Raw genomic sequence first — 26073 nt, 5'->3', positions numbered from 1 at the left:
GCCGCACGTAAATATTTTTGGCGGGGCGGGGAGAGGCAGCATCAAATTTCAAAAAAAAAAAAAAAGCACCCCGAGCCCACCGCACTGCGCGCGATGGGCGCCCTCGGGCTGCGGGAGCGAGTGGAGGATGCTGGGAAGTAGGTAAAATGGCCACCGGCGGCGGCCCCGAGGAGGAGAGGAAGCGGGGGCGCCCGCAGCTCCTGCCCGCCGCGCGCCCAGCGGCCCGCGCCGAGGAGAGGGAGGGCGGCCGCGAGAAGCTGGGCTGGGCGCAGGTGGTGAAGAACCTGGCCGAGAAGAAGGGTGAGTTCCGCGAGTCGCGGCCGCCGCGGCGCGAGGAGGAGGGCGGCGGCGGCGTGGCGGGCGCGCTCGGCGCCCCTGCGGGCCTGGCGGCGCCGTGCCTCGGCGACTTCCCTCCGGCCAGCCGCGGGGACCCGAAGGGCCGACGGAGAGAGCCGGCCGGCGAGGCGGCGGACCCCCGCAAGAAGAAAGGCGCGGCGGAGGCGGGCAGGAGGAAGAAGGCCGAGGGGGCGGCCATGGCGACCCCGTCCAGGCTTGGCGCGGCCGAGGACCCGGCCGAGGAACCCCCCCAGGACGAGCTGGGGGCGGGGGCGGCGGCGGCGGCGGCGGGCTCCGCGGCCGGCCCGAGCAGGGGCCGCTTTCTCGTGCGCATCTGTTTCCAGGGAGACGAGAGCGCCTGCCCGACCCGGGACTTCGTGGTGGGCGCGCTCATCCTGCGCTCCATCGGCATGGAGCCGGGCGACATCTACGCCGTCATCCAGATCCCCGGCAGCCGCGAGTTCGACGTGAGCTTCCGCTCGGCGGAGAAGCTGGCCCTGTTCCTGCGCGTCTACGAGGAGAAGCGCGAGGAGGAGGACTGCTGGGAGAACTTCGTGGTGCTGGGCCGGAGCAAGTCCAGCCTGAAGACGCTCTTCATCCTCTTCCGGAACGAGACCGTGGACGTGGAGGACATCGTGACCTGGCTCAAGCGCCACTGCGATGTGCTGGCCGTGCCCGTGAAAGTGACCGACAGGTTTGGGATCTGGACCGGCGAGTACAAGTGCGAGATCGAGCTGCGCCAGGGGGAGGGCGGTGTCCGGCACCTCCCGGGGGCCTTCTTTCTGGGGGCCGAGCGGGGCTACAGCTGGTACAAGGGGCAGCCCAAGACGTGCTTCAAATGTGGCTCCCGGACCCACTTGAGCGGCAGCTGCACGCAGGACAGGTGCTTCAGGTGCGGGGAGGAGGGGCACCTGAGCCCTTATTGCCGAAAGGGCATCGTGTGCAACCTCTGTGGCAAGCGAGGGCACGCCTTTGCTCAGTGTCCCAAAGCCGTTCACAATGCCGTGGCGCCTCCGCTGCCCGGCGTTGCTGGGCACTGAACACCCCCGCCTGCCTGCCAGGGTGAATACAGAGCCAGTTTACCCCTCTTAAGTGCCAAAACTCTTTTTGAAACCATTTTCTATCGTGTTTGAAAGAGATCTTTTTAAACAGGAGATATCTCTCTCTGCCTTCTTAAACCGAGTTTACTCCATTTCAGCCTTTTCTGAATTGGTGGCTGTCATTGGTAATGACTACCGGCAACTGTTAGTGTGCAGATACGTCGCCAGTCCCTCTATTGAATTTTGTTTTCGTTTTTTTTTTTTGTAATTGGGGGAGGGGAGGTTTGTACTTGTTACTCCCTATGCCTTGTCTCCTCCCCGAATTTTCACCCCTTGGGCTGCCTTGCTCATCTTGATGTCCCAGCACTAAGTGCAGGGCCCAGCACGTGGTAGACACTGCGCGGCCATCAGTGTTTGTTGACTTGAAAACATTTTTGACTGTGACTTCTGTCAGGATGTCTGGCTTGTGCAGCTCTTTCCCTCCCCCGTATAATTTGCTGCTTCTAATCTGTGTGGTCTGAGAATTTGTGAAACCAGTGTTGTTAGAAGTGTTTGTAATCTGAGTCAATAAGCTCTGAACGGTGGCCAAGGGCCTCTCTTTATGGCATTAAAATACATGGACTTTGTGACAGCTCTTTCGGTGGCTTAGAGGAGCCACAAAATTATGGAATCTACAGTTTTCCTGTCGGAAAGAACCTAAAAATTGGTTTACACCCATCACCAGGTTTTCCAACAGTGAAACAGGCCCAGAGAGGTTAAATGACTGGGTCAAAGTCACGTAGCTGTCTGCTGCCAGAGCTAGCCTAGAGTTCCCTGACCCCAAGGCCAGTGCTCATTCCACTACCTCTCACACTTCACAACATTTTCCTCAACACTTGAGGGCCCAGAACGTCTGATCTCTCCAGAATAATGTGCCATCTGGGCCAGAAAGCAGAAAAAGAAGATTTAGCAGGGGCTTCTGAATACTTGGGAGACATAATCCAGGGTGCACTCGTTCCCTGGGGTATCACACCTGGATTAAAGTGTGCCTGGTCCTTTGGGGGCCTTACCCTTCCCCATTTGTTGCCACCAGTGAGAAATTGGGGTGCTCCTGTGTAAGGAAACCTAGTAAAGGTTTACATTTGCACCTTAGTCTCAATAGTTAGACACCCCAGAGAAGCAGCTAATGGAGTTCATCTGCAAACTCCTGACTCTCAGGAGAAAGGCTGTTTTAACCCAGAATTATGAGTTGTTAACTCTAAAATGTACTTGTGAAATAGGCCATGCGAGAGAGCATTGGGTCAACTGTTATCAAGTTAAAGGAGAATAGACAATACACTACTTTGGGTTTTTGTCTTCCCTTTGCATTAAGTTTTGCTATTTCCTTGTGGCTTGGAATGTAAAATCCATTGTTAAAAGTTTTGTTCTGAATAAATATTTATCTTTTGTATTGCTAATACTGCTGCGCTATTTCCTTTCAAAGTATTAGGTGCGTGGGTACACAGACCCTAGTTCAATCCATACTTCCTCCTACACACCACTTGTTTACCTTGCAAATACAGTTCCAGCCCCTGCAGGCCAACACTTAATCACCTACTCTGTTGAACCAGGCCCTTTGGAGTTGCTCCCTAAACCCAGTGCGCTAATCACTTAACGCACTTAAAACTCAAGTTGTAATTGGAGGAGGGGAGGTTTGTACTTGTTACTCCCTATACCTTGTCTTCTCCCCGAATTTTCACCCTTTGGGCTGCCTTAAACTCAAGTTTTAAGTCCCTAACTCGGCTCCAAAGAATCAGAATCACTGGAGCGAGGCGAGGAAAAACATTTTTAGCAAGCATCCCCAAGCAATTCTGATGGGTGGCCAGTTTTGAGACCACAGTTCTGAATGGTACTGAAATGAGTGAGAGGGACTCTGTCCTTGAGAAATTACAAACTAGTGGGAAGGACAGAGGGAAGATGTCCGTTTCATCATCTTACAGTTGTAAGTGCCAGGAATTGGGTGCAAAGTATTCATGGGCTTTTTAAAAATGCCATCTCTTCTAGCTATAAGGGAGGAAGAGAGAGTCCAAGGGCTCTGCTGGGAGAGCTGACTCACTCCTCCAAACTGATCTAATCCTGGAGATTCCCTCCCCTCCACCCCAGACCCAAACCTCTGAAGGACTTCTGCTCTGAGATGTTATGATCCTAAGAAAGTTCCCAGTGTATTGATTCTGAGTCAGTGACTTCAGGGTATTTACAGAGCTGATCTGGAGTAGTTGGGGCCTGGTTGGCTCTGGGGAACGCTTTTTCTTTTTCAGAGCCAGCTCAGCCCCTCTCCTTCCTGTCTCCCAAAGCAAACAGACCCTTCCCTCCCGGATTCCTCCCTCTTGTTCTCTCCCTCCCCCTCATCTCTCTCTTCTCTGCCCTGCATGTTCCTCCCTCCCAGCGCTCGGAGGCCGGTGGGCCGGAGAAAGCCTGCATTCATCCTACTCCCCTCCCCCTTCTTCCTAGCAGGCACTGTGCCAAGGAGCCTCTTAGGAAGGATCTTCCCTCTCCCCGCCCCTCCCTACAACTCTCCTGGAGTGAGCGCAGGAAGAAACTTTCCCTGCCCATCCCCCACAGAATCCGCCCCAGGGCCTCCTGCCTAGCGTTCTGGGGATTGAGCCAAGGGTTGGAGCGGAACAAACCTCCCCCAGCTTCCTCTCCCCATCTAGCAGCCCCCAAATTACAATTCCTCACTGTTCATGGGCTCCAGGGGAGTGTGCTGAGATCCCTAGACGAGGCTGGCGGACTAGCTGCCAGGCCTGTGCAAGGCGCTGCTCTGCATATACAGTACCCATGAACAAGACAGTGCACTTGCAGGAGATACAGATAAGTAACAAGCAATTTTTAAAAAATAATAAGTGCTTTTAAATACTCTGAAAAAAGAAATACAAAACGTACAGAATTGTGTGAAGTACACGTTTCCTAGCAGAGATGATGTCTCCTCTGAAACCTGCAGGATGAATAAGAGCCCAGTAAAGAAGGAAGAGATATCCAAGCGCAGAAACAGCCTGTGCAGAGACCTGGAACACACAGCATGTTCAGTCTGGAAAGTCACAGAAGATGTGGTTGGGGAAATGCCAAAAGGAGGTGGCATGGGGCTTGTCAGTGCTATTTAAGAGACTTGATTTTGTCTTAACACCCTCCAGTCCATTCATTCATTCAACGTGTTATGTTGGGCACTAACTCTTTGCAGGCAATGGAATAAAACAAAATAGTCAAGTCCCCTGGGGCTCAAATTCCAGAATCACACAAATAGGTACATTAATTGCAAACTGTGATAATGAGTTCAAAGAAATATGCTGTGATATCGTGTTTAACAAGGAAAACTGATCTGGTCTTAAGAGTCAGGGATAACATCCCAGAGGACATGTTTGAACTGAGATTGAAAGGATATATAAGGAGTTAATTGAGAGATGGGGTGAGGGTAAAGGGATGACGGGGGAGGGGGGTTATTAGCCTAGGCCCCTGGTCTGCAAACTGCGGCTCGAGAGCCACATGGGGCTCTTTGGCCCCTTGAGTGTGGCTCTTCCACAAAATACCACGTCCTGGGCGAGTCTATTTTGAAGAAGTGGCGTTAGAAGAAGTTTAAGTTTAAAAAAGTTGGCTCTCAAAAGAAATTTCAATCGTTGTCCTGTTGATATTTGGCTCTGCTGACTAATGAGTTTGCCGACCTCTGGCCTAGGCAAAGGGGATAAGTATAACCCTATAATGGGAGGAGCCTTGGCCAAATCTAGAAATCAAGTGGAGTCCAGGCTTAGAAACAGAAACCACTCCAGTTAGTGAAGAAAGTGATGGGCCCCGGCTGGGTATTAGGAATGACCCTAGAACAGCACAGAAACTGACCTGCCAGGGGAGCTACTACCTCTCTCATAGTCAGAAAGGAACCAGGCGCTCACCCCTGGAAAGGGTGCGTTTGAGAACTCGCTGCTGAACCTGCCACCCAAGGACAGGTTGCTAGGACCAGAAACCTACTGCCAGGACAGTGACATGTCAAGCCAGAGACCATAAGCTGGTGTTTCCACAAGCTCACAAGCAAAAACAGCCAAACTGTGACTTCGCCTTCCTTCCACCTTCCAAATCTCATGCATGTGTATCTCATTGCTGGAGCCCTACCTGAAAAGAAGTCTGGGAATACGTAGCACAGGAAGGCATGTAAACAGTGGGAATGGATGTTGTCTGCCTGCCAACCGTATCCAGCCCAGCCAGTGTGGCTATAATACAGAGGCGGGGAGGGAGGTGATGGTAGAAATTAAGGCTGGAGATTTTACACGGGGTCTGGTCAGCCATGTTTAGATTTTTATTTTTTATTTTTTTAAGAAATGAGCCAGCAGAGCTGCATGAGTGAACTCAGGGAACAAGTTACAGAGGCCAAAAAAAAAAAAGGGGGGGGGGGAGCTTAGAGCTTAGGAGAAAGAAGCAAAGAAGTGCCTGCCTGATGGAAGGAGATGGGGAAAGGGGAGAGAGAGAGAGAGAGAGAGAGGCGCCTAGAATTTGAGTCTAGGAATGATGAGAAGCCATTGAAGGATTTTTAAGCAAGGAAGTGACATGATCAGGGCTGTATTTTTTAAATACCATTCAGGAGACATTGTAGAGAATGGGTCAGAGGGGAGCCCAAGTAGAAAGATGTCCAGTTTACCCAGATGAGAGAGAGACATGGGTAAATTGGACCTGGATGATGCAGATGGAGAAAAGCAGTCAGGGTAAAGATATATTTAGACATTTAAGTCAACAAGATAGACATGGGCTGGGAAAGGGTAAGTACCATAATTGACTCCTAGGTTTCCCGCTTCTGCAATTGGAACGATGATGGGACCATTCCCTGAGATGTAGAACAAAGGAGAAAATACCAAGATTGGGATGAAAGCCTTGAGTTTGTGTTGAGTTTGAGGTCTCCATAGAGGATGTCTAAGACAAGGTGTGGAACAGGTGGTTCAATATGCACCATCTTAAATTCTAAGAAAAGTACTGGGCTTGAGAAATAAACATATATGAGTCTTGTAACAATAGCTTTCACAATTTTTATCTACACCCCACATTAATATGTACTTTTTACATTGCAGCCATCAAAGACATGTATGCACGTGTGTGCATATATATATATATATATATGTACATATATATTTAAAACAATATGTAAACTATATATATAAGGGGTGGGGAACGTCTGGCCCATGGGCCATATAAGGCTCAAGAAATAATTTGGTCTGGCCCTGCCAAGGTGAGTTAATTAAATGTTTGACCAAATATAGCCAGCTAATTTTTAAGTGAATAATTTTGTATGGCCCTTGAATTATGTTATAAATCCAAATGGCCCTGGGCAGAAAAAAAGGTCCCCCACCCTTGATATATATATAATACTAACCCTGTGGGTAGTGCACCCTGATTTTTTTTTTTAATCCTAACCCCAGAACATGCTTAGAGGAGGAGGAGCGGAGGAGCAGGTGAGTGAAATGCTGATGTGAGAGAGAAACGTTGATCTTGGTTGCCTTACGTACACTTCCCAACTAAGGATCAATCCCTCAACCCAGGCATGTACCCTGACTGGGAACCAAACTAGCAACCTTTCAGTGCAAGAGAGAGGACTGATGCTTAACCAACTGAGCCACTCTGGCTGGGTACCCTGGTATTTTTCATTCTATTGCTTCATTGTTTTATAAATACTTATATGACCCATTAAATTGATTTTACAATCTCCTAATGGGTCATGAGAGAAAGCAGAGGGGAGAACAATTATAGCAACTTGGATTGTGCCTTAAGCAACTCTATGTGAGAGTTTTCCCTGATGGAAAAGGGTATCGTGACAAACTAATAAGGGACAGCCACAAAGGGAGAAGGAAAACAAAAGTGTAAAGACTTATAAACAGGGAGAAGAGTTACAAGTGGCAGGAATTAACAACTGTATTGAGTGCTGCAAGCGGTCAAGTGAAACTGCCTGAGAGATGTCAAAGAATTGAAGAGTACCCATTGGATGGAGTGACGTGGAGGTTATTAGCGAGGGCCTTTTAGAGCGGAATGATGGGAGCAGGAGGCAGACTCAGGAACAGCTAATCTTCCTAACTTTAGTCAATTCAACTCCTTTTACAGGAGGCTCCTGGGCTCCTTTGGGACCTCATGCTCAGCCAGAGTGCCGATTACATCTCTTCATGTCAATGCAGGTACGGCAGCCAGAGGAGTTCAGTATGGTGGTGTAAGGAGTGGCATAAGATGAGTGGTGGTCAGATCATACCAAGTTGAAAGTGGCGTCCCATGAGAGTGTACCAGGCATGTGCAAAGCCATTGGATCCAACCATACAGCACTATTTGCTGGCTTGTCAGTGTAACTAAGAATATTTGGGAAGGACAGGTTTCATGAAAATACACACAGAAAATTAAAAGAAAATACACACAGATATATTATAGAAAATGGAAAATTTGCAGCATTTTAAAATAAAACATGGAGTAACATCTTTGGAAAGCAGTTTGGCACTATATAAAAATTTAAAATTCACGTAACCTTTTAACACAGCAGTCACTTATAGCTAAACTTGGACATGTGAACAAAGATCAGTGTACCAGGATGTTCACTGAAGCATTACTTCGGGTACCAAAGACTGGGAGCAATCTGATTGTCTAGCAATAGGGAGCTAGTTAGATAGTCTATGGCACTTCCAAATAGTGGAACACTATGCAGCAGTTAAAAGGAACAATTATATTATGTATTAATATGAAATAATCTCTAAGACACATTTTAAAAAATATATTATTTATTGATTTCAGAGATAAAGGGGGGAGAGAAAAAAAGGGGGGGAGAGAGAGAGAGAGAGAGAGAGAGAGAGAGAGAGAAAGAGAAACATCAATGATGAGAGAGAATCATTGATTGCCTCCTGCATGCCCCCTACTGGGGATCGGGCCTGCAACCTAGACACTCAACCACTGACCCATGCCAGCCAGATAAGCTCTAAGATACATTTTAAAGTGAACAAAGCAAGATATGGTATATTATTATTTACATTTTAATTTTACCTTTCAGTTTTATTGAGGTATACTTAACAAAAAATCATATGATGTAAAGTGTTCAATGTTATTTATACATGTATTACAATTTTTAAATGATGGAATAAATATATATATATCTTACTTATGTACAAATAACTCTGGAAGGCTATTAATGAAATTGGTAACTGTTGTAGCTTCTGAGAAGGTCTACATGTTTGGGGTTTGGGATGGAAGGAAAACTTATTTTCCATGGTATATCCCTGTGGTTTTTATTTTGCTTTTTAATTTTGTTTTTGTTTTAACTATTTCATATGTTATCTCTGGCCAAAAAAAAAAAAAAATTAGTAACAAAAATCAATGCAAACCACAACACAAGACTTCAAAGAAATTCCTGTAGACTCTGTAAAGACAGGAATCCATGTCCTCTATGTTTAAAAATAAGAAACGTTAATAGGAAAGTTTAATACTCTAACTACAGCAACAAACTCTGGTCCCCCTGCTTCCAAGCTTGGTCTCCTTCAATCCAAAAAAATAGTCCTCAAAATGAAATGTGATCACTTACTCCCCAGCTTGAAGACCTTCAAAGACTCTGTGTCCTCCCTGGGGCCCATCAGGCCTGCCTCCTCAGTCTCACCCCCTAACCCTGGCTGGGCTCCTGCTAGTCATTCCAGGAATTCACCCTCCCTGACATGTGGTTAACCCTTCCCTTCCCTGATGCTCAGTTCTAATGCCACTTCCTAAATGCAGCCTTCCCTAATCTTCTAGACCAGACCTGCTCTCTTACATCCCCCTCTCCTTCCAACAGTTCAGGTTACAGTTAGGGTTAGAGTTTATTTATACCATGGTTTGATTAATATCTGCCTCTGTCTCTCAATTTTGAACTTTGAGAGAGAGGGCAAGAATCATGACTTTTTTGCTCTTGGCTGTAGCTCCAGCATTTAAGACTGTGCCTGGCACATAGTGAAAGCCTGATAAATATTTATGGCATGAATGATATAGAATTACTTAGCTGAGGTTACAGATCATGACGTGTCTACTTTTCCTTTAAAAAAAAACATTTTTAGTTATTGATTTGAGAGAGAGAAGAAGGGGAGAGAGACATTTATTTTTGTTGTCCCACTTATTTATGCATTCACTGATTGATTCTTGTATGTGCCCTGACCAGGGACTGAACCCACAACCTTGGTGTATCAGGAAGATGCTCTGAGCAACTGAGCTACCTGGGTAGGCTACTTTGTCCTTTAATAATACCCTTAAGCACAGTCATCACTGACTCTACTGAAGAAGGACTTATCCATTCATGTAAAAAAGTTAATTCACTCCTTCAGTCTTCTCGCCTTTGGTAAGGCTCCCTTCAGCCTGGGAGGTCAGGCCCATCCCCCAACCCCTTATTTCTCTGAGGGAATATCCCTGAAATTTAGCCTGCATGTCCCCTGGCACTAAGAGTCACAGAGGTGAGCACCAGGCTCCTGGATTCTGAATGCCTGGGTTCAACACTCCCTTACCCCTAGCAAGAGTAGCCCCTGCCCTGAGTCCCCAGTAACTCTCCTCAGGGGACAGGGAGAGGATTTTGATTTTTAGGCGCAACACAATTGCCTACCCAGAGGTACAAGACAACTGCCTACCGTGAGCCTCACTCCTGGGGGGGCGGCTATCTCAGCTGAGGGCAAACTGCACCACCTCATAGACCTGAGGCTTAGGTCTCAAAGTAGCTGTTTGCAAGACAGCTGGGACATGACGTCCCTCACTGATGGGATGGGAAGTAGCCGGACAAAGGTTGGATGCAGGATCCAGAGGGTAGCTCTCCTGGGCTTGTTAGGGGCAGAAATAGAATACTGAGGACCAGCTATACGTAATTATGAGAAATATTAATCATGCTCTGTTAACCACGATTGTTTTGTTCTGATTAAAGAAAGCATATTATGATCTGGCTGGGACCTGGGAGTTTACCTTGAAATGTGGTTCATTCTCATCCAAGAACTGCCCATTATCATGGAAAGATTAACAACCTTGTTTCAGCCCTTTGCAACCCCCCAGCGCACATGGCCTGTAATCTGTAATCATTACACCCATTCTGCTCCGTTTGCCTACTTTGTCCTTCTACCTCATGCAAACAGCTGGTTTATGGGGGAGTGCACAGCAGGTTTTCGTGAATAACCCGCTGCTCTCCCGAACCGCTGGCCTTACTGAAATAAACGCTCACCCCTGACTCAGCGCTGCCTCTGCTTAATGGGCTCAGGTAGTGACAGGCAACCCGGACCCATTTGTTGTCCGGTTTCAGGTCAACACATTCTGGCCCAGAACTCCAAGGGCCCTGGAATTCTAATTTGAACCTGGCCTTCCAGGTTGTTAGGAAGGTCTAGTCGTCAAGGAGGAGAACAGAACATATTTCACTTAACACATTGCTGTAGGTTGATATACAACTTCTATTCGGAGACATACAGTATATGGGACGCCCGTTGTACTCTTGTCCTGGGCCCCTGTGTGGTTGCATCATTTCTGAGCCATATAACCTCTCCAGGCCTGTTTTCTTACCAGAAAAGTGGGTTTAATGGCAAACTGCCTCATCAGGGCTGGTGAAAAAAATGAAATGAAACAATTCATTCATGTAAAGGGTTGGGTAGAGGGCCAGGCCCTCAGTAAACAGTAACTATCATTGTTATTTTTTCCTTCTTGCTCCCTGGCTATCGTCTCCCATGCTTTTCTGTACGACATGACATCCAAACTGGTGTCTTTTGTAGGGTTTCCACACTGCTCCTCCCTCCTAACCTACACCCATAACCTCCCTGTTCTCCCCACCGAGTCAAACCCTACCCCTTCTTCCATGATGATAATGGCTACCAGTGAGGGCACCTTTACTGTTCCAGGCGTCGTATGAAGAACTTGACATGTATTATCTCAGTTCAGTTCTGACACCCACTCCAGGAAGCAGGGACTGTTTATTTCTCCCCGAACACAAAGACACTGGGGTCTGGGGCGCTGAAGCACTGGCAGCGGGTCAGTGGGAGAGCCAGCGGGAATGTGAACCCGGGGAGTCTTACCCTTGAGTCAGGTCTCCCCAATACCCAGAGTCACGACCCTGTTTGCCGCCGCCGCCCTCCGGGCAGTGCACAGGCGACCCCTGTCTCCTTCAATCCCTCGAAGCCGAGGCCGTCACGCTCCGTCAGCTCCAGGGGTCTGTCTGTGGACTTTCCGCCCAAGGGGGCGGGCACTTCGTCTCACGCCACGTTGCCCGCATCCTGGGCCCTCCCTCCCTCTCCCCTTTTCTTCCTTTTTGTCTCCCTCCCATGGAGTATTAAATTACCACTCTGTGCCAGGCGTTGTGTGCATGCACAGGAGAAATGTTACCAGTGCAGAGGGCAGTCAAGGATGAGATTATATGTCATTTTTCTTTTTCTTCTTTATGCCTGTTTGACTTTTTTTCCCAGTGACCATGCAGGCCGGGTTCCCCGAGCCCAGTTCCAATGCTGCTTGCCTGTCCCCTTAACTCCCAGCCCCCACGCATCCTGCACCGGCCCTCAAATCCAGGCTGCCCTGCCCCCCTCCGGAAGGGGGGTTAGGGGCGAACGCCGAAATCTGAGTGGCTCTTTCAAGACTCCGTTGCCGTAGAAACGGGCTGCACAGGCCTAGGCGGTCCATTACACCATCCTCCAGCGACGCAGCCAATGGCCTCCGAGCTCCATCCCGGGCTGCGAGCTCCATCCCGGGCTCCGAGCTCCATCCCGGGCACCCCCGCCCTGCGGCTGCGGGCAGCCCACCAATGGGCATGTCCCTTAGCTGAGAGCCCGCCCTCGGCCCACGGACATTACCAATGAGCTTCCATCCTGCTTTCCCTCTAGCTTCAAAGTAGCAACAGACTCGATTTTTCAAAAAAAAGGAATTCTCCAAATTAGAAGAAACTAGCAGTAACGCCTCTGTCAGTTGTGCCTTGAATAATTTTTGGCTGGTATTTTATTTAAGGAGAACAAAACTTCCAATTACATAATATATGTCATTCTCTATTAAAACAATTTCAGGCAACGAAGTTTGGGCAATCCATATCTGTCCTATGGATTTCTTTCATTATAGGTATTTTCATTTAATTTAAAATAATCAAAGAACTAGTCATCTTTCCTTGTTTGTATTTCAAATACATACAAATTGAAGACGCTGAGTTGTTGATGCTGAGTTCATGAGACATTGACCTAAGTAATTGGTAGCTGACTTTTATTGGACAATTTAACTTCTGGATTCAAAGCATAGTAAAACTGTAGGATAAATGAATACTTCTCTTAATCCATTGAAGAAACTCCATTTTTAAGGTAGGTCGTGTAATGGCTTTGATGTTCTAAAGTACAGATATATTAAATGTCTTTTTTTTAAAAAACCTTGTGCCATTTAGAACATTTTTAGATTTACAGAAACACTAAAAAGATAATACTAAGTTCCTAGATCTTCCACCAATTCCTTTTTCTCCATTATTAATATTTTACATTAATTACAATCAGTAAATCAATATTGATACATTGGTATTAACAAAAGTTCATAGTTTATTCAGATTTCTTTCTTTTTAAATATATTGTACTAATTTTTTTACAGAGAGGAAGGGAGATGGATAGAGAGTTAGAAACATCGATCAGCTGCCTCCTGCACACTCCCTACTGGGTATGTGCCCGCAACCAAGGTACATGCCCTTGACCGGAATTGAACCTGGGACCCTTGAATCCTCAGGCCAACGCTCTATCCACTGAGCCAAACCGGTTAGGGCTATTCAGATTTCTTAATGTTCTTTTTCTACCCCAGGATCCCATCCATATGCCACATTGTGTTGATCTCATGTCTCCTTAGGTTCCTCCTGGCTGTATCCCTGTTGGTGTTGACCTTGATCACTTGGCTAAGGCAGTATTTGTCAGGTTTCTCCTCTGTTCTTTTCTTTTACTCCTTTTCATGCTGTCCTCTTTGGAAGGAAGTGATGATGCTTAGCCCACACTTAAGATTTGTCTTTTCCTCTGTTTATTTATTCAGTTCTTTATGTCACTATGGACTCATAGGTTTTTATTTCACACTTTAGGTTATAACTCAGTACTAAATTTTGTTGCTCAAATTGTTCCAGCTTTGGCCCTAGTCCAGTGGTCGGCAAACTCATTAGTCAACAGAGCCAAATATCAACAGTACAACGATTGAAATTTCTTTTGAGAGCCGAAAACCGACTTCTGCGCATGGGCCACGAAGTTTCAATCGCACTGTACATGCGTGCCCGCACGTGGTATTTTGTGGAAGAGCCACACTAAAGAGGCCAAAGAGCCGCGTGTGGCTCGCGAGCCGCAGTTTGCCGACCACTGCCCTAGCCAGTTTGGTTTAGTGGATAAAGCATCGGCCTGCGGACTGAAGGGTCCTGGGTTCGATTCTGCCAGGTTGCAGGCTCAAACCCTAGTAAGGAGCGTGCAGGAGGCAGCCAATCAGTGATTCTCTCTCATCATTGATGTTTCTATCTCTCTCTCCTTCTCCCTTTCTCTCTAAAATCCTATCTAATGAAAGAGTAATATGCAAATTGACTGTCACTCCAACACACAAGATGGCTGCCCCCATGTGGACACAAGATGGTCGCCACAAGATGACCTGCAGGGGAGGGCAGTTGGGGGGACCAGGCCTGCAGGACAGCGCAGTTAAGGGTGATCAAGCGGCAGGGGAGAGCAGTTAGGGGCAATCGGGCTGGCAGGGGAGCAGTTAGGCATCAATCAGGCTGGCAGGGAAGTGGTTAGGGGGTGATCAGGCTGGCAGGCAGAAGCGGTTAGGGGCAATCAGGAAGGCAGGCAGGCGAGCAGTTGGGAGCCAGCAGTCCTGGATTGTGAGAGGGATGTCCGACTGCCATTTAGGCCCGGTGGGATCGGGCCTAAACAGGCAGTCGGACATCCCTCGAGGGGTCCTAGATTGGAGAGGATGCAGGCTGGGCTGAGGGACCCCCCCCCACACCCGTGCACGAATTTCATGCACCGAGCCTCTAGTCAATAATAAAAAAAATTGTTCCAGCTTTGGCCTTGCGAGCTCTTTTACTTGGCTCCTGTGTCGTTTTAACATGCCCCCATCTTTGTATGTTTTTTCTTTTTGTTGTTGTTCCTGAGCATTCTCTTACTTTCTGGCACTATATGATGCCCCAGGCTCATCTTACATATTTCCTGTCCCAGTCCTAGGATCAGCCGTTTCTCAATGGAATTCAGCCCTGATTCCTCCTATTGGAGAATGACATTAGAAACCAAGATCTGAGCACTAAGTGAAACCTTCTAAACTAACAGAACAAAGAAATATATGTATATATACTAATCCATATTTATCACATATCTATAAATATTTCTGTATGTAACACCTGTATCTATATTAAGGTAAACACCAGTTCATATTTATATTTCCAACTCTCATCCATTACTACATGAATCATTCTAGCCTCCTCTTGCTTATCTGTAAATTCTTATTCCAACAGTGAGAAACCTGGCTCCCCCAACTCACCATCCATTAATTTAATTGTTCAGTTACAGTATACATATATAGCAGTGTCAGCATTGTTAACCCATACCCCCATGGGAAATTTTATCAACTAGAGGATAATACTTCTGGACACTTTCTTATGCTTTTAGTTTTATACACTCCACTCATTTCTAAGTTACTCAAGTCAGCAGCCTTTCCCTGATCCCCTTTAGTGAGTTTGCTTCATACATTTGTAATACAGTTGATTATTTTGTCACATGCTACACTCTGTCTTGGGATTCTCCAGATGTTCTAAATGATTTTTAAATTTTTTCATGCATTACATTCTATGGGTTTTAACAAATGCATAATGTCCTCTACCTACCATTACAGTATCATACAGAAGTTTCATGCTGTGCTTCACCCATTCAACCCTCTCCCCACCAAACCCCAACCACCACAGATCTTTTTACTGCCTCTATAATTGTGCCTTTTTACTCTCTTATTTATTTATTTTTTAAAAATTATCTTTATTGATTTTAGAGAGGAAGGGAGAGGGATAGAGATAGAAACATCAATGATGAGAGAGAATCATTGATCAACTGCCTCCTGCAGGCCCCTGCTGGGGATCGAGCCCGCAACCCGGGCATGCGCCCTTGGCCGGAATCGAACCTGGGACCCTTCAGTCCACAGGCCAACGCTCTATCCACTGAGCCAAACTGGCTAGGGCTTTCTCTCTCTCTCTTTTTTAAAATAGAAGAAACACAACAGAGTATTTTTGTTGTGGCTCTTGTGATAGATACCACTCATTACACCTTTACTACGTCCCATGTCCTGACTTACCATGCTCTTTCAATTTTGCAGATGAGGAAACTGAGGCAAATGAGATAAAGAAACTCCCTAAAGACTTACAACACTAAACAAAGTTTAACTTAACATCCTGGTTGCTTTGATTGTTTAAAGCCCTGCCTAGTATTTCCATTCTTGACTTCTGAGAATGATGAGAATCCGCTACAGTTTAGTCAATAAGGTGAGGATGACTTCCCCCTTTACCCAGGCAGTCTCAGTTTATTTCTGTTGTTCCAGCATAATTACTAACAGTGTCCTCTTTTATGGTAAATTATATGGTCACCCCCAAAGAGAAAAGTCTAATGAATTTCAGAGTCAGATGGTGGGGGCTAAGGATTATACTCCAGGAGATGTAGACATGAACCAATGGGGTGTGATTTCAGAATCACCAGATGGGGCCCACCATTCAGATAAAATTCTCTCTCCCATCTAGTCACTGTCCCTTTCCTTCTCCCAATCTGATTATGCACCAGTTCCACCAATTGTGCTGATGCTGCTAAAACAACTCTGAAGCTGTCTTCCTCTCACTGTGAATATGCCCCCAGTTCTGGTCTCCCCTCTCTGCCTCGTGCTTCTCTGAGTCTCAAACTATATCTCATGGATTGGCAACCCAGCATTCCGTCAGGGTTTTTGAGACTTTGAGACTTCACAAAGAAGTTAAAAATAATCCTCTTCCGCCCCCGCAAAATGACATGTTTTAAAGTTTGGGAATGGACAAAAGGATTGCCAAATTTTTATTTTGCCAGGTAAAGACCAAAAAGACCTCCATCTTCTATATGAATACTGTCTATTAGAAATATAATGCAAGCCATAGGTGCAATTTTAAATTTTCCAGGAAGCCATATTTAAAAAGGTAAAAAAAGGAAGAAAATAAGTGAAATTAATTTTAACATATTTTATTCAACCCAATATGTCCAAATAGTATTATCTCAACATATAATGAACAGAAAAAATATTAATGTGATATTTACATTTTATGCTGCCTTTGAAAAGCGGTGAGAATTTTGTACAACACATTTCAATGTGCATTAGCCATATTTAAGTGCTCAAGAACCACATGTCCAGTTCTATACTATTATTCGATAAAGAGCCCCATGGAACACACATGCACGTACACTCGATCATAATCTCTGAATTTTTAAAGACATTTAGATGAATCAGAAATTACTTATCTTGTTCTGCTTGTTCTGGTTCTTTATTATGAATATCCTTAAGGACCATGCTGTTTGCAGACTGATGTCTGGAGCTAGGCAGTTGGGGTGGGTGAATGGTACCTGAGTGGCTCCTTCCTCCCTTCACTGAACAGATATTCAGAGTCTGTGTTGTGCCAAACTCTGCTGAGTACTGGGGACACAATGGCGAGTGGAAATCAGGTGGGTCCTCGGATTTCATGGAGCTTCAGCTCTGCCATGGCATACCAAGTGGGGCTGTGTCTGCAGAGAATTTAAAACAATAAAAAAACTGATGGAGAGTCAATCTGTGTTTTTTTGTTTGTTTGTTAATCCTCACCCAAGGACATTTTTTCCACTGACTTTTACAGAAAGTGGAAGGGGTGGGGGGAGGGAGAATGGGGAGTGGGGTGGGGAGAGAAAGAAAGAGAGAGAGAGAGAGAGAGAGAGAGAGAGAGAGAGAGAGAGAGAGAGAGATCCATGTGTCCCTGATACATCAATTGGCTGCCTCCCACACTTGCCCCGGCGGGGGTGGGGGTGGTGGGGGTTGAACATGCAACACAGGTAGGTGCCCTTGACTGGGAATCGAACCCAAGACTCTTCAGTGCACTGGCCTATGCTCCAACCATGAGCATACTGGCCAGGGCCAATCTGCATTTTATTATCACCAAGTGCCCATAATTCTAAACCATGTCAGTGACAAAATTCCCCTCCCTGAAGATCAAGTTGTTGGTCTAACTTGAGACTAAATAATATATTTGTAAGCTTTAAATCAGGATATTTAAATTACTTATACACTACTAAACATTATATTCTACAAGGAAGTTAATTCAGAGCACTCCTTAACTCAGTCGGCTCCTATCACATGCCAAGTCAGACAGAACTACACGTATTGGTTTTGAGACTAAGTCTAGAACAATCTGGAATTGTTAAAGCTCTTTTCCTGACCCCTTGTGTCTCCAGATACTTTGGTACAACCTATGTCTGTGTTTAAACAATAGATTCCAAATAAGCAATGATAGCACAGTGATTATGAAGCTGAGAAACCAGAACTTGAGGTGCTTCAATTCTCTCATTTCATGCACTGAAAATTTAATACAGTAAAACATGCCCTAGCCGGTTTGGCTCAGTGGATAGAGCACCGGCCTGTGGACTGAAGGGTCCCAGGTTCGATTCCTGTCAAGGACACATGACCAGGTTGTAGGCCCAATCCTCAGTAGGGGGCGTACAGGAGGCAGCTGATAACTGATTCTCTCTCATCATTGATGCTTCCATCTCTTTTTCCCTCTCTCTTCCTCTCTGAAATCAATAAAAATATGTTTAAAAAAAATAAAAAGTAAAACAGACCAAACTGCAAAGTGTGGTAACTGCAAATTTTATTATTTAGTAAAATGTTATTATTATTTAGTAAAATTGTTTACAGATATAAATAATATATTTAATATTGAAATTGAGTCTTATTTTTTTGAGTCTTATTTTTAAAATATTTTCTTGCTTGTTTTAAAATGTCTTTATAATTGATTTTTTTTTTTTAAGAGAGAGAGAGAGGAAGGCAGAGGGAGAACCATCAGGAACATCAATCAATTGGCTGCTTCCTGCATACCGTGCACTTGGGATTAGAGTCCACAAATCCGGTCATGTACCCCATCAAACCTTGGACCTCTTGGAGCCTGGGTTCAACCAATTGAGCCATACCGGCCCAGCTGTTTTCTTGTTTTTAAACTATAATGTGATTAATGTAATATCATTATTGCAACAAACTGCTATATAGATGTTTTTATTTTTTCAAAGAAATATATTAATGTGACAGAATATTATTGATTCAACACTTTTCCTCTTTTGTATTATACTATTTATTTTTACTGATGATTACATACAGAAAGTTCAATAAAATAATATTTTCAGTCTGCATTTCTTTTCTCGAGATTATTATTAGTATTATTCATTGCATTTCATGACTATTATTGAAAATAATGTTACTTAGAGGAGGTGTTTAAAAATGATCTGTTCCGAGTGACAAATAAGCTAGGTAGGTCACTGATGCACTGAAGAAAAGGAACATGGAATTAGGAGAGCTATGAGGAGGTAGACAGAGGTGGAAATGCTGGAAAGGGTGGGAGAAGGGATTTCACAGCACCTGTGTGGGGACTCAGTGGGCCTCATTGAATGGAAGCTGGCTCAAAATAGAGAAAGCGGGAGAGCAGAAGGCAGACCAAGCTTATCCTGGTGGGCCAGGTAAGTCTGTTGTTTATCTTTAGCGTAATGGGGAAACTATTGAAGGGTGTTAGGAAGGCAAGAGACATAATCAAATCTGTGACTAGAAGTTCTATCACTCTGGCTGCAGGGAGGAGACCTGGTAGGTTCAGGGACGAGAGAGGAGGCTGGGCAGGTGCCCAGATGAGGGGTGATGGTGGCAAGAACCTCATCATCTATCTACTACAGTCTGGATTGAACAGCTCAGTGGTGAGCCCAGCCTTGAACTCCTGTGTCCTGTAAGGTTTAGACTCTGGGCACCCCTTTGAAAGGACTTGGGATAATCTGTGTGTGAGGATAACCACAGCTCAGTGGCAGACTGCAGTTTGGGGTTTTCTTTTCCAAAATTTTACTTCCTTCTCTGGGCTTCCATAGGAATTTGAGTGCACTCATCATAGAACACTGACTTTGATCCATTCAATAAATATGTATTGAGCACCTACTGTGTGCCAGGGAATCCCCTAGGGATAAAGCAGTAATCAAAGACAAACAACTTTACTTCTTGGAGCTGACATTCTAGTGGAGATGAGATGTTGAAAAAAAAAAAGTAAACAACATAATCGCAGATGTGGTAGATGTTATGAAGAAGAGAGGAAGGGTGATGTAAGGGAAGAATGCAACCAAAACAAAGACACTTGATAATACCAAACTTGGGATGGGATGTGGATGAACAGGATTTCTTGTATGTTGTTGGTGGAAAAGTAAATTGGTACAACCTGGAAGTTTGGCATTACCTTGTAAAAGTTAGCAATCATGTGTCTTCAGATGTGCAACCATGCTTTCCATGATATACTTGGGAGGACTTCCTGCCCTTGAGCACCAGGATTGTTAACAGTAACACTCTTCATAAGAGCAAAAATCTGGCAATAATTCAAATTTCTGTGGACAGGAGAATGGGTAGGAAAATTGTGCATATCCCACAGTAGGAAAATGAATGTACCCCACACAGGTGTGACAATGTAGATGAATTTTAGCACTATAATAATGAGCGTGAAAGTAAATACCAGAATACTGCATAGAGCATGACCCTTTGATAAAGCTGGAGAACATATAAGAAAAACATTTTTAAAAGTAAGAAGAGAAAGGAGACCACATAGAGAGTGGTCAGGACAGGCCTCTCTGGACAGTCCTATTTCAACTGAGGCTCAATGAGGTGGTCCAGCCATGTGGGGATAGGAGTGAAAACTTTCTGGGCAGAGGAGACAGTGTGTACAAAGGCCATACAGTGGGCCCAAGCCTTCTGTCTTTGAGGAACATCCAGGAGGCCAGTATGCTTGTAAATAATCATAATCATCATCATCATAATAATAATAATCATCATCATCATAATAGCAGCTACAGGACCAGAGTAAGGCATTTCAGAAGCCCTGAGCATTTAAAAGATGGCTGTAGCCATCATGTCATTTAAAAATAAAATTAATATTAAATGGGAAAAGGGGAAAAGTGTTAGAAAAAAATTTAAAGCTTTTATTTTCCCCATGATCACTCTTTGATACTTTTACTTGGGGTCAGGCAGGGATGTGTTTGTATTTACATCCATTACCCCACTTAATTTGTAAAACAACCTTATGAGAGAGAAACTGCTTTCCCCCCACTTTAAGATAAGCCAAGGAGGTACCAAGATAGGAATACAGTAATTCTGACTCCATCGAGCACTGAACCGGCCGGGCTGCCGTGGTGAATGTTCAAACTCGGGAATAGCATGACTTCATCGTCATCCAGTCATCCAGTAAGTCGGCGGAGGCAGCATTGGTAGAGAGCAGGCCCTTCTCCTTTGGAGTGTCCTGTGCCTTTAAGAGGCACCCCCTCCCGCCCGCGATGCTCTAATTTCCCTCCAGGGCACCCAGAGCATCATCCCGTCCCCCACTCTCCCCCCGCTTCGGCATAGCAACCCCTCCTCCACGCCCCACACCCTCGGGCTGGCCTCTCAGCTCCAACCCGCGGAGTGGAGGGTGAGGTCTACTGCTGGAGACAAGTTCCCTCCGCCCGGACGGTGCCCACCCACTACGCCCCAGCGGAATGCCATTTTAGAGCCCCTAATTCCCACCCCTTCCAGCGACTGATCCCGAGGGGCTGGGCCTCAACGCCTTCTCTCATCGCCCAGGTGCGGGTCGCCATGAAGGTGACCTCCCCCGGGGTTAGCACACACCCCGCAGTGCCCGCGCGGGCTCACACGTGGTGAGCGGGGAGCGCGCAGCCCCTCCCCGCCACGCGCCTCGAGCGTGCGTCCCCGCCACGCCCCTTGGCCTGGCTCCGCCCCTGTGCACGCGCTCGCCAGCCCGGACCTCAGAGGTGCGTCGCGCCCTTATCCCGCTGCAGAAGGGCTGCGATGTGTGCTGCGACCTGGCGATGGGGCACCCACACATCCTCGGACCTCCCCCGAGGACTGTGAAAAGCGGAAGGTCCGCCTGCTCAGGATTTGGCTGGTAGGCGAGGTGCCCCGGGCCCTTGTGCGCTGAGCAGGAAAGACCGCGAGCCTAGGTCTCGAGCCCTCGTCCACACATCCTCAGTGTTCCGTACATCGAGTGAGCGTGATATTCCCTTCCTTCTCGGGATATACTGGCGCCTCGAACAAGACATATGAAAGGGTTCATTGGGTCCAGAAGCATTCTGTTGAGCCCCTGAGTGGCTGGACCCTGTCTGTGCTGGCAGGGACTACATCAATGGCGCGATGAGTCTGTTCCCTTAAGGAGCTTTTCTAAGCTAGGCTCCCCAACATTCTGTTCTGGGACGGTCCAAAAAGACGCCCCGAAAGAGGAGAGGGCGGAGGGCCTACCTGGCAGCAGGTGTCACCGAATAAGCTAAAATTTCAAAGGCATGGCGGGGCGGGGACAAGCTTTCGGAGCCAGAGGGGAAGCACGATCGGCGCCCCCCCCTCCTCCCCCCCAGTTCCCAATCTAAGAAAAGAAACCGATCTCATTCGACACCCCCAATCCTAGACGCGAGACCGCCCAGTCCCGCCCCGCACTGGCAGCCAGCGATTGGGAGATGCAAATACCGAGTTCTCTGCCCAGCAACGGGTGACGCGCCGCCCGAGCGCGAGGCGTGGCCCGGCCGCAGCCCAAGCGGGCACCTCGGTGTTTACACGGGGCGGCCCCGCGCGCGCCGCAGCGGCCCGCAGACGGCGAGGGGGAGGGGTGGTGCGCGCGCCGGCGGGGCCGCGCGGGGAGAAAGACACTGGAAGGCGGCGGGCGGGGAGCGGCGCGCGCGGGCCGCGGCTGAGCTGGAGGCTGCTAGGAGAGCCTGCGGGGGCTCGGGGGGTACAATTCCTCCGCCCCCGCAAAACAATGTGTAGCGTGCAGCGGGACGCAACTTGCGGGAGGCGGCGGGGGCGCGCCGAACCCGCCTGAGACTGAGCCGCTGACCTCCCCCCGCCGTCCGTTGGGCCCGAGCGCCCAGCTCCTCGCTCCTCAGCTCGCGGGGGCCGGGCCGAGTTGTGGGGCGGGGCCGCCCCTCCGTCGCTGCTGCCTCCTCCCCCACCTCAGCCGCGGAGGATGCGGACGGCCCCCGGCGGCGTCTAGCGGCCCCGGGCCCAGGCGCGATGGTGCAGCAGCGGGGTACGCGGGCCAAACGGGACGGCGGGCCGCCGCCCCCGGGGCCCGGGCCGGCCGAAGAGGGGGCGCGTGAGCCCGGCTGGTGCAAGACCCCGAGCGGGCACATTAAGAGACCGATGAACGCGTTCATGGTGTGGTCACAACACGAACGGCGGAAGATCATGCACCAGTGGCCCGACATGCACAACGCCGAGATCTCCAAGCGCCTGGGCCGCCGCTGGCAGCTGCTGCAGGACTCGGAGAAGATCCCGTTCGTGCGGGAGGCGGAGCGGCTGCGCCTCAAGCACATGGCGGATTACCCGGACTACAAGTACCGGCCGCGCAAAAAGAGCAAGGGGGCGCCAGCCAAGGCGCGGCCCCGCCCCCCCCGGCGGCGGCGGCGGTGGCGGCAGCCGGCTCAAGTCCGGGCCGCAGCTGCCCGGCCGCGGGAGCCGCCGAGCGGCGGGAGGGCCTTTGGGGGGCGGCGCGGCGGCGCCCGAGGACGACGAAGAGGACGACGACGAGGAGCTGCTAGAAGTGCGCCTGGTCGAGACCCCCGGGCGGGAGCTGTGGAAGATGGTCCCGGCGGGGCGGGCCGCCCGGGGACCAGCGGAGCGCGCCCAGGGGCCGTCGGGCGAGGGGGCGGCTGTCACCAGCGCCTCCCCGAATCCGTCGGAGGACGAGGAGCCTGAGGAGGAGGAGGAGGAGACCACGGCGGCGGCGGAGGATGGCGAAGAAGAGACGGTGGCCACGGGAGAGGAGACGCTGGGCTTTCTGTCCAAACTGCCCCCGTGCCCAGCCGGCCTGGACTGCAGCGCCCTAGACCGCGACCCGGACCTGCAGCCTCCCTCAGGCACGTCGCACTTCGAGTTCCCGGACTACTGCACCCCCGAGGTCACCGAGATGATCGCGGGGGACTGGCGCCCGTCTAGCATCGCCGACCTGGTTTTCACCTACTGAGCCCACCGTCAGCGGGGCGCGCAAGCCCCCAAACCAGCTGTTTACATACAGGAATCAGGTATTGGGGCCCCTCGGAGGCCGAGGCTGGCACCCCAACTCCCACGCAGCCTCCCCCCTCCTAGACGTGCCCATCCCCCTCGAATCCAGACATGCCCCTCCCCCGCAGACACACCCCAAGAGAGCCCAACCCCCACCCTTGCCCTGACATTCAAGCCCCTCCCCGTCCTGCCCCCTCCTGCACAGCCACCAGCAGCCAGCCCCCCTCCGACACACCTCCCGTCCTTTCCTGCAAACCTGTGCCCCTCCCCCACTATGCACTTGCCCTTCCTCGAGGCCGGAGGACACGCCCCTGCCCTTGCTCTGGGATCCCTCCGCCTTCTCCTAGCCCGCCTCCTCTCTTGTTGGAGGGGGCGCTGGGGCCCGGCGGCCCCGCGCGCTGCTCCCAGGCCCCTCCCCTTCCATGGCGGGGGGAGGGGCGCGCTCCTTTTTCTCCGGGAGCGCTGGGACCCGCCCCCTTCTCGCGCATGCTTAGTGCTTCTTGGGAGGAGGGGGCTGGTCCCTCTGTCCAGCGCTGGGGAGAAGCGGGGTGGGTATGGAGCTATCCTGAGAAATATTTTGATTCGGGAGCTGCGGCTTCCTTTCAACCCGACGGGGCGTCACTGCCTTAATGGGAGGAGCACTCAGAAGGGGGAGAAAGGGACCAGCTGGTCCGAAAGTGTTGGTTTGGAACTTGGAACTGCCCCAAGGGGCATAACCCCCTTTCGCTTACGGGGTCGCCCAGACCCACATGCAACCTCCCCGCTCCCACCCCCCCACACACACACCGACTGCTTGAATGCCTCTACAGCCTATTTTGGTTTCCAGAAACCTCTCTTAAATTCTCCTACCTGGGAATTGGGGGTAGGGTCTTTTTCTGGAAATTCACCAGGAGACAAAAGGGGCTACCTACCCAAGAAAACTCAGAACCAAGACACATGCCAAGCTGTTTGGGGACAGGGCCCCTGCTGCTCCCCTCCTCCCCCGGAAGTGCCCTGTCACTCCAGGGCACACTCCCAGCCTGGGCGCCTCCTCAAGCCCACAGCCCCATTCTGTCACCCAAGCTCCTCCGTGCCCACAGTGATCGATTTCAGTGGGAGAAACTGAGGCACGAAGCTACTAGGGGTTGAGACTGAGGCGTGATAGCAGATGGAGTGGCAAGAAGAGCCTCGTTTTTAAGCAGCTGACGTGAGAGAGACCATGGACTGGACCAGTGAGCCTGGAGGGCGGTCAGAGCAGTGGAGGTGTGCCCCGTGCGCCTCAGTTTTTCCGTGAACAATAGGGATAGAGCTGCCGTAGGAGGAAGTTGTGTCCAGTTTCGGGTGCCTTCGGGACCCTGCCCCTGATGTTACCCCTGTTACTCCAATTCTTGGCTCAAGCCCCGCCCCTCCGGCCTCCCCCGACCCCCCTTGCCCTCACTACCTGTATCTCACCGGCGTGTGTTCACCCTCCCAGGTGTGCACACACTCTCATTCACACACACAAATCTCAGGAACAAACGGTCCCAGAGTCCTCCGGGACCCCTGCCCAGGGTCTCTGCTGGTCTCTGCCCCACGCGTTCCCGTCGCTGACAAAGCCACCAGCTGCCTCCTTTACGCTTGGTGCTCCGGCTCTGGGCCTTTTCTCGCGCTCTCTCTCTCTCTCTCTTTCTCTTTCTTTTTTTAAGTAAAACAACAACAAAAAGACAATGAAAACCCCCAGAAAACGTCATGTGAGTGAAGAGATGTCATTGTCTGTGGTCTTGGAGAACTAGTCTAGTAGCTGAGGGGAGGGATCCCTCCCGTCTGGGGCACTGGCACCCACAGCAGGACTTGATGCCAGTCTGATGCCAGGACTGAATAAAGTGTATTTGCCCCTACCTCGCCCTGTGGTTCTACATGTCTGTGCCTTTCCTCATCCCTTCCCAAACAGTTTGCCAGATGTAAGTCTTTTGATTGAGCACCATACAGGAAGAGCTGGGGGGTTCCAGGGCAAGGCCCCTGGCCCCTCCAGCCTCTGTCTCCCTCTATCTCAGGACTCCCTGGTCTGCATTAAGGAAGGGGAACTCATTCCTGCAGGGGCCAGGCAGGTAACAAATGAATGAGAGTCTGGGAGGACATGGGCTCGTGGGGAGAGGAGGGTGCTCACCTCCTGTCAGTTGACCCTGTACAGGGATTGCACCCCACAGTGGCCAGATGGCTAGGTTTTTCAAGAAAAAAAGTGGAAAGTGGCTGTTTCTATGGTCATCTCCATTTCAAAATGAAAGCTGACTCATAGTTTTAAATCCTTGTGGAGCAAATGAAATGTGTGAGACACACCTGGTGCAGGGGGGCCCATTTGACCCTGATCTTAATGAGGATTAAGAAGCAGTGTTGGGCTCAAAGCCTAGCTCCATTCCCTGTGTGACCTTGAGCAAGTTCACTTGACCCTGACTCTTCTTTCCATATGTGCAATATGGGGATGATAGTAGTACCTGCTTCCTAGGGTGCAATGGAGTTC

At 49.0% G+C, this 26073-nt stretch overlaps 2 protein-coding genes across 2 annotated transcripts; both read left to right on the top strand.

The window, feature by feature from the left end:
* The first annotated feature begins 56 nt into the window (after nucleotides 1-56).
* On the top strand, nucleotides 57-2599 carry ZCCHC3 (zinc finger CCHC-type containing 3). The gene has a single exon (XM_008141245.3). It carries the CDS (start codon nucleotides 147-149, stop codon nucleotides 1374-1376), a length of 1230 nt encoding a protein of 409 aa, XP_008139467.3. The 5' UTR covers nucleotides 57-146; the 3' UTR covers nucleotides 1377-2599.
* A 19698-nt stretch (nucleotides 2600-22297) lies between these two features.
* Nucleotides 22298-25445, top strand: SOX12 (SRY-box transcription factor 12). The gene is given in 2 exon segments (XM_008140979.3): nucleotides 22298-22991; nucleotides 22993-25445. Coding segments are annotated over 2 exon segments (951 nt in total). The 5' UTR covers nucleotides 22298-22607; the 3' UTR covers nucleotides 23560-25445.
* The last annotated feature ends 628 nt before the right edge of the window (nucleotides 25446-26073 follow it).

The sequence above is a fragment of the Eptesicus fuscus genome, chromosome 12, assembly GCF_027574615.1.
Source record: "Eptesicus fuscus isolate TK198812 chromosome 12, DD_ASM_mEF_20220401, whole genome shotgun sequence".
Taxonomy (NCBI): Eukaryota; Metazoa; Chordata; class Mammalia; order Chiroptera; family Vespertilionidae; genus Eptesicus; species Eptesicus fuscus.
Note: the sequence above shows the minus strand (reverse complement) of the source record. Positions and strands in the feature narration are given on the sequence as shown.